General features: G+C 38.1%; 1 protein-coding gene across 2 annotated transcripts in view; it reads right to left on the bottom strand.

Annotated features, from left to right (window-relative positions):
* LOC130607094 (chromodomain-helicase-DNA-binding protein 9) overlaps nt 1-12,537 on the bottom strand; it is an 81,167-nt gene that overhangs the window by 50,740 nt on the left and 17,890 nt on the right. Inside the window, exons 1-2 of one of the 2 annotated variants that reach the window (XM_057423921.1) lie at nt 5,181-5,642; nt 3,693-4,030 (exon numbers count right to left, since the gene is read on the bottom strand). In XM_057423921.1, coding sequence (XP_057279904.1) covers nt 3,693-4,030; nt 5,181-5,219 — 377 coding nt within the window. In that variant the 5' untranslated portion in view covers nt 5,220-5,642. Of the gene's footprint in view, nt 1-3,692; nt 4,031-5,180; nt 5,643-12,537 lie in introns of those variants that run through there. The other variant, XM_057423911.1, reaches the window with a different exon arrangement.

Genomic DNA, 12,537 nt, shown 5'->3' with positions numbered 1-12,537 from the left:
TTAATAACATGAATCCCCAAACACATACCTATCATATGCAGTGAGCAAGCAAAACAATCAAGATGGTTTTAAAATCATCTTGTCCCTTAAACTGAGATACAGAAGTGAAAACTCATCTTTATGCTAGATGAGGGCTACTCAGTTTCAGTAAAAGCTGTATGGTAGGACATTTAAAAGGGTTTTTTTGATTGATTGTTTTTTAGCTGATGGCTACCAGGCCATTTCATCACAGTCTGTTCAGCAACTAGTGTTTTGTGTTTTGGCTCCATCAGAGCAGTGGAGTAGATCATTTTCACAGATGGGCAACTGTGTAGCTCTGCAAATCCTCCTCAAGAGCAACACAGGATGTGCTAGACAGATGGAACCCTTGTAGGATCCCAGCTAAGTTTATGATCATGATTAAGAATTTACTGTTTGAGTACAGAACCACAGAAAGCACAGCTGTGCTAACACTGAATAGCCTAGGTTTGATGCTAGCAGAGATGCGAAAGATCATATTAAAACCAGTCTCCAAAACTTCTCAAAAATGTATCTGTTCATAGTTTCTGCTCTTGCAGCTCTATGCTTGCCTGCAACTCAAACAGGAGTCACCTGAAACATTCATCTGACCTCAGACCTTCCAAAACACACGTAATGACACCTCCTGAACTGGGCTAACTCTTGGAATCCAAACCGAACCAGCATATTTAACAGTTACTGCGAGTTAAATGTGCTTGCTATAGAAAGCACTGAATGAAATTAATCATCTGGGATGGACATACCATAGTGAAACCCCTTCTACAAAGGAAAGCAGATGCACCCAAACCAAACTATCCACCACTGTTAAAAACACATACTAAGCTTATGCTTTTTTACTGTAGATTTTTCTTGGCTGTAAAGTTTCAGTCATGATTTTATTGCTTATAGAAGAACTACAGTTGATAATAGTTTAGAACAATTGATAATTGATCTTTTTAATCACAAGGAGGGAATTTTTACTTTCTGCTTAAATGCAAGCAATGTCATATATACAACTTTGCCTTTTTTCTTGTTTCCAAATTTTTCTCCTTATTGAGTAAAAAAAGAAACAAAAATAGTAATTTTTTCCTCTTCCAATTTTAAACAGATCTAAAACCTCCCAATTTCCAACATAAACAAAAACTTTTCATAGAATTGAGGTCCTCCTTTTCCCTTCTTCCCCAATACAAGCACTTAAAGGTATTGTTTTAGTACTGCAAATTTTTTTTCCCAAGATTTCTTCCCTAAGACTTAGAGTTTGTTTTAAGATAAATGAGAAAACCAACGTAGCAACCCACACATTTAAAACCCCAATTCTATTTTGACATCATAATTTCCAGGATATGCTAAAATGCATTAAGAAATATTTTCTTAGGAATGTAATTAGAAACAAACCCTTGCAAGAATTATTTGGCTTTCTAAACCCCTTATTAGTTCCTGGATTTCATTTTCTCCTTCTCTAAATAAACCAGATTTTATTAATTGCATGATTTTTCTTAAATCACATTCGAAAATGTAAGTACAGCCATTCTCAAGTAAATATTCTTCTCGTGTAAGATCAGTAGTTACATCTGCACAGAAAACAGTCTGCTGAGATTATTCTTTTCCAAAAAAATCAAGGCCTTTTTTCAATTACTGCTCTTCAAAACCACTGTAATATATTCTTCACTAGATAAGCAACATTCAAGGTATTTACATAAATAACATAAAACAGTGCTAACACAACATAACAATATGAAGCTGTTTGGATACAAAAATGAAGTATGTGGATGCATCAAAGCACTTGATTTACTGCTGTGCATCAAAACACAGAAATTCTGTGCAACCTGTAATACGTGGTTCTAAAAGACTCCCTCCACTGCTTTTTAACAGGATCGGACTACCAAATCTTTAGGTATGCATTCCATGTAGTTAAAACATGGTAAGTTAAAAGCATGATTAAGCTAACAAATGTGCTACTGAGGCATTAGCTAATTAAACCAGTAAATAAAGGGGAGGCGAACCTCCACAGCCCAACACAACATTATGACAAGCTGACCATAATTAAACAGGAGTCTCCCTACTAGCTTCAGTGTACTTGGGATCAAGAACAACTATTATGGTTTAAAACACAGTTTGAGAAAAAGCTCTTTCTCAACTAATGCTGTGTCATGAAAACTCGAAAACTGATCCTAACCCATGTGCACAGCTAAGCATTTCATGAAGACAAAAAAAAATGTTTAAGTATAAATCAAAAGCAACAGTTCATTTCACTTTTCTGATTAAAAACAGTAAAAATACTAAGGGAACTATGTCTTATAGCATAAGTATAATATTTTGGCTGGTTTTGTAAATTATCTGAAAGAATGCATAGGAAACACACTAAGGGCAATTCACATGAATCTTCAGGAAACTGACCCTAGATGACCAACAGAGTGTAAGTTTTCTGCTTAGACAGACCCACAAAATATTTGTTATAGGATGTAAGTAAATTCAAAAACATGAAAGTGAAATCAGCCATGGAAGTACACATCCAAAACTCCCCTTTAAACAAGATGGAGGTAAAAAAAAAAAAAGGAAGCAGTATTCAGTGCACTAAGGAATACCAAGAGCAGCATTCATATGCCAACCCATAACCAGAAAAGAAAGAAATCAAGGCTATAAAAGTTCACATTAAGTGTCAAGTTTAGATTCTTTACAGTACAGGACAACTTCTCAAGGAAGTTGTTTACTTCATTACTTCACATGTAAAAGGAAAGCACTGATGTCTAGAAAAAAAAAAAAAAAAAAAAAAAAAAAAGAAAATGCAGAGAAATGGGCTGATTAAAAGAGCATTCATTTCTGCTCTACATACATGAGAATATACATATGTATATGAGACATTTAAATTTGGAGAGCTGTGCCAGTTAATATCTCTGCTACCGCAAAAATAGCATGGATTTAAAAAAAATGAAAAGTCAGACTGTAGGTAAGATTTTTATTTCAAGTTCTGACTGACATACTTAACAGTGGAAATTAGGCACTTTCCTTTATAAGTATACAGGAGAACTAGTTTAGATCTGGAGTTAGAAAACGTGACACCTACTGAATCCCTTGGAGCATTCTAGCGCATAATACCTTTCAAAAGCTCCTTACCCGACAATATCCACCCAGTCTGACCCAGCTGAGTCTGCAAATTTTTTATGAGGGCAGATTAAATTGCTATGACTGAAAATAACAAAATGCTTGTAATACAATTTTTTAATATGCACTTAACTTTTATACATGTGATATCTATAGAAATATTCACTTGCTAACAAGTTCATTTCAGTTTCATTTAGTTCTCCCTATGCAGTTTATCACTGCACACTTTCTTGAAGACACATGCCAAAATTGTTGACAGCAGCATATATAGCACAGATAGTTAATTTGGGGTCAGAACTCATAACAACACTAGATGAAAGATATGTTGGTCTTGTCTATGTTTCAGAGTAAGCACAGAATATTTCAGGATATGAATTTAAAATAATTCCTTTAAGAAGGATAGTCCTAAAATGATTTTATCTGAAGGAAAAACAGAGGATTCTTGTTCCTGAATGAGAGAGTCCACACATGGACTTGATCAGAAAGAATTTTATGTAGGCAGTGGAGGAGAACAATTTATTATCAGTAACCAGTTTTCATTTTAATCAAGGACCTACAGTGTGAAAAGAAATGAGACCTTTTAGTCTACTTACCCAATTTTTGTTCTCTCTTTAGTTTTAGACAAGGAACCAGTTTTCGGTTTTTTGCTCTCCTTCTCCTTTGGTTTGGATTTAACTTTTCTACCCTTCTTTTCCTCTTTACCTTCAGCTGAAACACTGGGGAAGTTTTCAGGACTCATTACCCGTGGAATGTTTCTCTCTCCTCTCTCTTTTGCTTTTGCAATCGCTTCAGATATTATGCGATTTGCCTTCTCTTGTTTACTTTCCATGTCTGCTTTTTTCTTCTGCTTCTTTTCTGACATTGCCTTCACCTGGGTATTCTGCAACTTAGTATATGATCCCGAACCAACAGTCTTCTTGGAGGAAGGAGGCTGTAGCAACAGACCAAAGGAAATAAAATTACCTTATTTTAACAATATAGACATTTCCTGAAAGTGCAAAAGTTTTCGGTCGGGATATGCATTTACAAAAACCACATGAAACTGGCAGGGACTCAAGCAGACACAAAAAAAGAAGGAATTTTGTTGATCCCACAGAATGGCGTGGGTTTCAGAATAACTGTATCAATTGTGGGTTTTCAACAAGCAAGCCACAAACTGAAAAGCAGTAAAAAAATATCATTCTAAAATTCTCTCAGCCTTCTTTCTGTAGTTAGAGAAGCTAATCCTTAACCTTCCCAGCATTCCCATACATTTGACATATACCTCCAATAAATGCTGTTCTCATAAAATCTGAAAAAGCAAAGAACTCCCGAAGGTAACAGCATCAGTACTTCACCTTTTGTTAGATACCAGCACCACAGTTACCTTAAAGCAGACAGCACATCTTACAAGACTAATTCACTGCTGAACAGATGTTTGAACAGAATCAAGATTAAAAACCAAACAAAAGATAAAACCAAAACTATATTCACAAGAAATCAGAAAGCACTATTTCTTTCATTTAGATCAATGTACAGTCAGTGCCCTAGTCAGAAAATGTAACTTGTCCAGATTTTCGGGGTTTTAATCACCATTTCATCGACACAGCGTTGTTTACACCACGAATGCAACGTTCGGATTATCAGCCTCCCTCTAACCCTGCTAGGTGACATGTTTTTGCTTCCCTCCCCTCCCCCTTCCCCTTTGAGGAACGGGAAGAATTTCCTACTCAGACAAAACCCAGCAGATAACAGTTATGTTACGTTCTCACCCGTACACGCGCCTCTGCCTACAGCATGAAGAAGAGCCACTGGGGATTTCCAAAGCCATTTTGTGGCCAGGTCCGGACCCCCTTGGTGGGTGCACCTCCTGTGGGTGCTGTGGCGGGGCCTGGCGGCAGGCACGGGTTCCCATATGTGGAGAGCAGTGCACGGCCTGCGGGTGCTGCCACTGCCGGACCCGCAGCACAGCAGCCAGCTCAAGATGGCGATGCGGCGCGGCTCCCACAGCAGCAGCCAGTAATAAGGAAGGTTATTCAATCCCATTAGCCTTTTAGCCCAAAGAACCCCTCCTCCTCCCACTCATTCAGGCTTCCACTTACCCTTCCCCTTGGCCTCTTCACTGAAGACATGTTTGGCATCAGACAAAGGCTTGCCCTCTGCTTTTTCAGCACCCCGAGCAGTGCTCAAGAGAAAAGCATTGAGAGAAGATTGCTAAATGGCCTATTTAGCGAGCTGCAGCCAAGAGATGTACAACCCTCCACAAACACGCGTTGTGATTTATCAACATATTCCTCCCTGGGCGAGCACAGGTCCACGGGTGCCAGCCAGCTGCCTCAGATGGGGAGGGCTGCCTGCTGCCACAGCGGGGCTCAGCACCCACCGTAACCGCGGAGCCAGGTTCCAACAAAGCACGGGAAGAAATGAATGCACAAAGCATCAAAATGCATCAGCATGAATATTAGAGATGTCGTTAAAAATACTGACTCCTTCTGCGGAAGTAGGCCAGCAGATGGTGCTACCCGTTATTATTCCATTAGGCTCTGCAATTTAACCCCCAACGGGCCACTCTCCCCTACATGCAGTGTGGGCTTTAACTCCTTCCTGCTCCTCCACCAGCGCTGTCAGCAATGCTTACTCGCCAGGATGGAAAACCCTGGTTGTTCAGCGTCCATCTGGCTTGACTTCACTGCTACTCTGCTGCTCCATTTCCCACGCTGGAGCGAGGCCAAAAATGCCAGAGGGGAGAGGCACCAAAACACAAGCCCATGGCCTCAAACCCATCTTGCTCTCCAACACTATTCTTTCCTTTTTTTTTTTTTTATTATTTTTACCTCATTTCTATAAACTAGCAGTAGTGACTATACAAACTCACAGGCTTGCCTGCTTCCTACAGAAAATGGAAGAACTCCTGAACTTAGCTGTAACCCCCTTCACAAGGTCCATGGATGCCTTGTGGTGAAGACCGGGGGACACACTGCAGTGGTAAAATCCTCTCCATCACAATGCTGATTCAAAGTGCTATTTTCAAATATCAGTCAAGTTTCCCAAGTATGTATTGTCAACATATCAAATAAAACCAAAAAGCAGATATGATCAGGTTCTTGAAAGGTTCTTAAAAAACAAGAAGCTTTTGACAACATCAGTCCATCTAGCAACACTCTTAAGTCACAGAAGCCCATTAAAGAATGAAGAAGAATCAGGATTCGATTTCTGTTTTGCTTGATGCATACTTTATACTTTTGTGATAAGTACGTTTTTCCATAGAAATTTTTAATTTTTGCAAGAACGTTAAGATTAGGCCTTACGCTTACTCTGAATTTCACTTCCATTTAAATCTAATTTCAAAATGAAGCTCACTGTCCATTAAAAACACTAGCAATACGAGTATATCAAATAGATTATTCTTTTAACAATGCCACTTAAAGATCTTTCTGTAAATATTCCACTTCATAATAAGGGCAATTATTAAATTTTAGTTTTACTTTTTGAGAACTCTAGCCAAGATGCTGCTACACCATAGTTACAGTTATCTATAAAAAATGGCAATGATTTACCTTTTAGGACTATTATTTTGTAACTTAGTAAAACTGCTAAATCACATACTATTTTCCACTTTGAGATCAGCTAAACAAAATATATTCCTGACATACTCTTGGTGTAATGTCAGCTCTAAGCAAAACGCTACTAAAGCCAGTACAGTCTGAGGAGTCTTAAAAGAAATTGGTACATCCTTGAACATTCACGGGCCAGAAACAAACAAAACCCACCTAATAATTAAGTGGGCAATATAGAAATTGTGGCTTTTCCCTAATTCTTTTGCAATAATCTGCCTAGTTATTTTATTCCTTTAAAGCAAAGTTTCTTAAGCTACAGAGCATAAAGCTGCTTCCCAAGTTGTCCTCAACTACTTTATCACTCTCTTACTGTGAAACTGTGAGTATGCTGGACAAGGCTAAGCTATGTTTTAATTCCTCAGGCTGACCCTCTGCTTCCTGCACTGCACTACTGCTTCTGTTTATAAGTGGTGTCTTCAGCACTGCACAAACAGTAAGCTATTTGTTAGGAAACCAAGGACATTTTTTTTAATTTTGATATCACATTTCTAACCATATGGAAATGACATTCATCAAGGTGCAGGAAGGCACCAGCCAGCCATTTTAATCTAAATAAAGCTGTAGTGAAACCTTCAACAAGGAAGTCACCATTGTCACAAAACCCAAAACTGGAAAGCAACACAAGCGCTTCCAGATTAGAAGAACCAGTACAGAGGACAGTATCTGCATGTACTTAGCAACCAAAGCAACACAGATCATGTAATTCAGCAGCAGTCTTTCATTCTGATAATCATTTCATACTGCCAAAAAATGCACGGCCATAAAATAAAGTTAGCTCTAAATCATCATGCACACCAAAAAGAATTTCAAAAACTACACGGCATCTACAACAAAAAGGACAAAATCTTTTGCCACAACAAAAATACCCCTCCCTTTTACTGCGCAGGGATCAAACATCCTAAGGAACATATTCTTCAACTGCTTACAAACCTATTCCACCTACCAGCAGTACGAAAGCAACTCTTAACTGACAAATGCATAGGAGAAAGTGGGAAGAAAACCGTGAGGCAGCCATGTGTTTAAAAGCTAGAGATTTGGAAAAATGTGTTTTCACTTTCCAAGGTTGCAAGGATAATCATCCAAATATAACTGAACATAAACCAATGAAATGTTGTCTTGAATCTGCACAGAGAGAGCTCCAGGGTATCTACTCCTGCTAATAGCTTTGCCAAGCAGCAGCCAAGTGCACTGAACTAGCCTCCTGTCCCTTTCCCACTGCTCCCCACAACCCTGTGAGCAGCAGGGAAATTGGCAGGAATCATATCAAACTCGTGCTGCTGCTGCTGCTGCCTGCAAAAGCCATTAACAGCAGCAGGTATCAACCATACTGCTGCTCACTTGGAAGAGCTAGCCCTAAAATACGAAGGGTGGAACAGATAACAGCTGTAGGCTTCCTCACGTATGCCCTTATTCACAGCAGCCAAGGGAGCATCTTCTCAGCAGCATTCAAAAGAATTTGACATGCTGTCTTGTAGGAGGCAAAGGTGCACTACAAGTCTGAATGACATCTTAATTAATGTAAAAGCAATCAAGTTAACAGACAATATCAAGAGACAGAATCATGATAGCAGCGTTCCCAAGAGCTCCAGTACTTTGCTGAGCAGGCTTTTCATAGAGAGGCATTTCTCCAACATCCTGTTGTGGGTTTGCATAGGACATGCATTTGAAGACCTTCACAGTACTTCCCACGGCAAGGACAAATCACTGTCATCAGTGCTTACAGCTACTGGGATTTTTTTCCTTCAAGGCCTAAACACGTTTTAATTTGCTCCACAACAACTAACAGTTTCTTCAGATGCTTTGCATACCGCTATACACGAAGCCCCAAGAAGTGAAGTTCAGCACAGAAAAAGCTTCTACCTCTGAGAAAACACCTTCCCAAATCCTGCCTTATTTGTTCCTAAGTAAAACATTGCTTCTAAGGTTAAGAATGCCTTTCTTTAAGTTGATACAGTCATTCATGATAGAGAAGTATTACTACCGATTTTGTGTGCGCACAAAATCTTTAAGACTCTCCCAAGTTGCATCCATTCTTAATATACTCTAAGGACTGGTAATGCCTTTCCCTTGAATTTTAATGAGCCACATATTTGTGAATTAATTACATAAATCACTTTTAAAAAGCACTGATTTTCACTTGTGGATCTACTCACCCAAACACTAGCTACCAATAAGAACTGCATTCTGACCCTTACTAATCTAACAACAGAAAGCTAAGGTTTACGTCTTCAATGCCTTCAACGATTCTTGACTTCTACTGCTGGTAGCGCACCTCTGCAGGAAGATGCACAGATTAAGCACCATATGCCTTAAGAGCGTAACAAGCTCTTGCTTGTCTGCTAGGTCCTTAGGAAAAATCAAGATGACCTTAATATCAACTGCCCTGAAAGCACCTAAATTAGCCACCTGGAAACCTGATTTTCATGCAATACCACATCATCTTTGTCAACATTAATTACTAAACAAGAAATTCCTTTGTGTAAGTCAAATCACCAAAACAGTCTCAATATCGCAACTATAATACAAATAAATGAATCATGTAACTAATGATAATCAATACATTTCGGGTTTTGTCCAAACTAGGTTCTAATTTTTTTGCATTATAATCACATCAGAATTTGAAAACTACAGTTGCTTTTAAGGAACTGTAAGAACGTGAACAGTGAGAAATGTCTGAACTGTAAGAACACAACAGTGAGAAATGTTAAAGGAATTCATCATCTGAGTTATAAAATTGTATTTACGAATGCAACTTTGAAAAAACAAATGATGAACCCAGTGACTTCTGAATTCCATTCTAGTACTCTGAACCTTTTTCCTCTAGAACAGTCTGCATAAATAACTCTCCCAGTGATTTTTTAATAGCAGTTTTATAATTAAAAAGTGTACCTACTAAAAACGAAAAAGGTGAGCTCACACCCCTGACAGAATCAAGCTGTAAAAGATTCCTTACAGTATGAGTATGTGTCACGCCACATTCATGCAGAAAGGAGACTCCTTTGCTGAATGACAATCCCAGCAAAAGAAGCTATTTTATTTGGATTATATACTGAAATAAGGCTTCCATGGTTAAACAAGCTGTTTCCTCACAACTGATGGGAAGGTCACCTAAACATGCAACATTCTTTTCTCCAGAAAGTATCTTCCCCCCCCCCCCCCTTTCAGATTTACTTCTGAATTGCTTTCTACATTCTTTTGTTCAACAGTTACCCCACACCATCTATGGGGGCTAATCTACAAAGAGCACTGGAAAATGAAGATCCATCAGGTTCAATCATTTCTCCATTCTCTTTGATGCACTATTTGGAACTATTAGGAGAGCCAAAGGATCATCTCGTTAGAGTTCTTTCAATATGCTAATAATATTCTTCCTTTTTTTCCTTGCTTATTGTCATTGCTAGTGAATGTTTCTGTGTTTAAGAGACAGAAAATCTCACAACATACATATGTGAGACAACCCAAATTAAAACAGCTATGCCACAGATAGATTAAAAACGGAAAAAGATACGTGGGGGAGGGGAGAATATCTGTCTTTTCCATTTCCCATATTTCATGTCTGTAATGTTAGTAAATTAATGGCTTACAACTACAGCAGCATGGACAAGCAATGGTTTTCATCTGTGTAACAGTCACTTCAGAACGTAGATTTGGTTACTATGATTTGTACTCAACAAGGTATTTAATGCTAGGCTTATGGCCAAATTTCAAATTTCTGTGGAAATGGAAACATTAATGTAAAGGTCAGCAACCTTAAACTAGTCATGTTTCTACGATGAAATATGCACCTGCTTTGCACGTCACACACTCAAGTATGGTTTTGTTTCTCATCTAAATGCTACAGAACCCAGTAATATCACCACTAAGCGAGTTTCACCACTTCTATAGCTAAGATAACATAGCTGTGATTAGTAGCAGCTGCTTAACCAAGCCTCTAATTTACCAGACCATTCACTGGGAGAAGACCAAGTCATTGCCCATTCAAGTCACTGTAAGCAGATGCCCCTAACCTGGGCATGCTGCAAAAGCAACACTGGATGTCACAGAACGAGTCCACAGTGCATGTAAGCTTCTGTTTGGAAGCCAGTCTCTGATACTCATACGTTCTTTGACTGAAGACTTGGAAGAAAGATTTACCTTTAAAATATTCCGCTAGCTTGTTTTTCATCTCTCAGGTTACAGTTATCCGTGCACAATAAACTACAAGTGACAGCTGCTCAATTTTTATGCAGCTTGCTTTAAAAAATACGAACAAGGCTATACAACCATGCCATACAACTTGGTGCATACATGCTTCCAAGCTCCTACTGATTTCTAGGTCAAAGACAGTTAAAATAGAAGAACAAAAATCTGTGAGTTCCTATCTTACAGACTGAAATGAAACATGAGCTCAATCCTTGTTGGACCTCTGTAAGTCCACAACAGACATTACCACTGCAGTAACCACAAGCTGCAAAATCCAACACTTTGACACCACATGATCTACTAATACTTTCTTTCTCCCTACTTACGTAAAGATTCTCATCTGACAAAAGAAAACCCAAACAGAAGTTCCTTCCTGTTCCCTTCCTCCTCCCTTCCCTGAAGGAATTCAATGCCTCAAAACCAAAGACCCGTGGAAATGCTACCGGCACCCCTATCTCTTCAGACGAATAATTTCTTTTGATTAAGTGGCCAAAATATCAGTTTCTTACACCTCCAGTTTTATTATTCTTGTTTTAAATCAATGCTTAGTATAGTATCTTGCCTTGTAACTGCTACTTTTTTCATTCCTACGTGTGCATCTGAGCCTCTTAAATGTGCACCTATTGGCAGGACTCCTGTGGCAAACTATTACATTATATAAAGAAACAGCTCAATAATTATTCCTCTAAAAGGCAAATGCTGTGGAGTGTACTTGTACTCCATTTATGACAATACTAAAACTGTTGTTCCTCCACTGAAGCCTACACATAATATTGTTCTCAAGTGTTAGATTATGATTGAAAAATAATTTTCCAATGTATAAATTAAAATGTATTTATTTTGGAATACATAATCTGAGGAAATTATGTATTTGCGGAAAAGCGGGGTTTATCATTCTTCCCTCCTCCAGTAAGTTTAATATAGGAAGTTTAAATTTTAGAGTAATATATCCTGAAAACATTTCACTGTGCACCATTTTGATTACTCAAGCCTGCCTTCAATACCCTATGCATAATAGAACCAAAAAAGAGAAGACTGCTGTAATAGTTTATATTTCTAACCATCAATTCCAGAAACTACTGCTTACTTTGCATACTTTTTTTTCCTTTTGATATTTTAAAGCTCCTGTCCTGAAAGACAAATTCACAAGTTTGGTTGCCTGAAGTCAGTAAGATAATTCACATACTCAGGCTTAAATGTAGAAACAAATCTTACAGTACAATGGTCAAAGTAAAACTTCTAAAACAATCTTTTCTACTGACACAAACGAACTTAGTCTCCAATGGGAAAGTTTCTTTCAGAAACTGCCTGTCTGGTAAAGATCAAGATTTGTAGTAACACAGCAGCTTTACTTTAAAGCCTTATGAGTCACAAAAGGAAGTCAAGTATCAGCATTTTCCCAAAACTGCAAGCATGATAAAAAAAAGCAAAACAAGGACCACATAAAATCCGCGCTTGTGTTTGCTTGAAAATACAGAACATTGGAATCTTCTAATCAGAGTGGTAAGAATCATAATTCAAATCTGTAATAAAAAAGGTGAAAAAAATATCAGAAATTAAATATGCTCCAGCCACAAAGTAAGTCAAAAGAAATTAATTTTGCATACAGGATATGTAGAACTTTTCATTGCTGTTTTCTTAACGTATGTATTTTTTTGTA

The sequence above is a fragment of the Pezoporus wallicus genome, unplaced genomic scaffold (genome assembly GCF_028554395.1).
Source record: "Pezoporus wallicus isolate ANWC-B61680 ecotype Strahan unplaced genomic scaffold, APGP_CSIRO_Pwel_v1 contig_14319, whole genome shotgun sequence".
In the NCBI taxonomy this organism is placed as follows: Eukaryota; Metazoa; Chordata; class Aves; order Psittaciformes; family Psittacidae; genus Pezoporus; species Pezoporus wallicus.
This window is presented reverse-complemented; position numbering and strand designations above follow the sequence as displayed.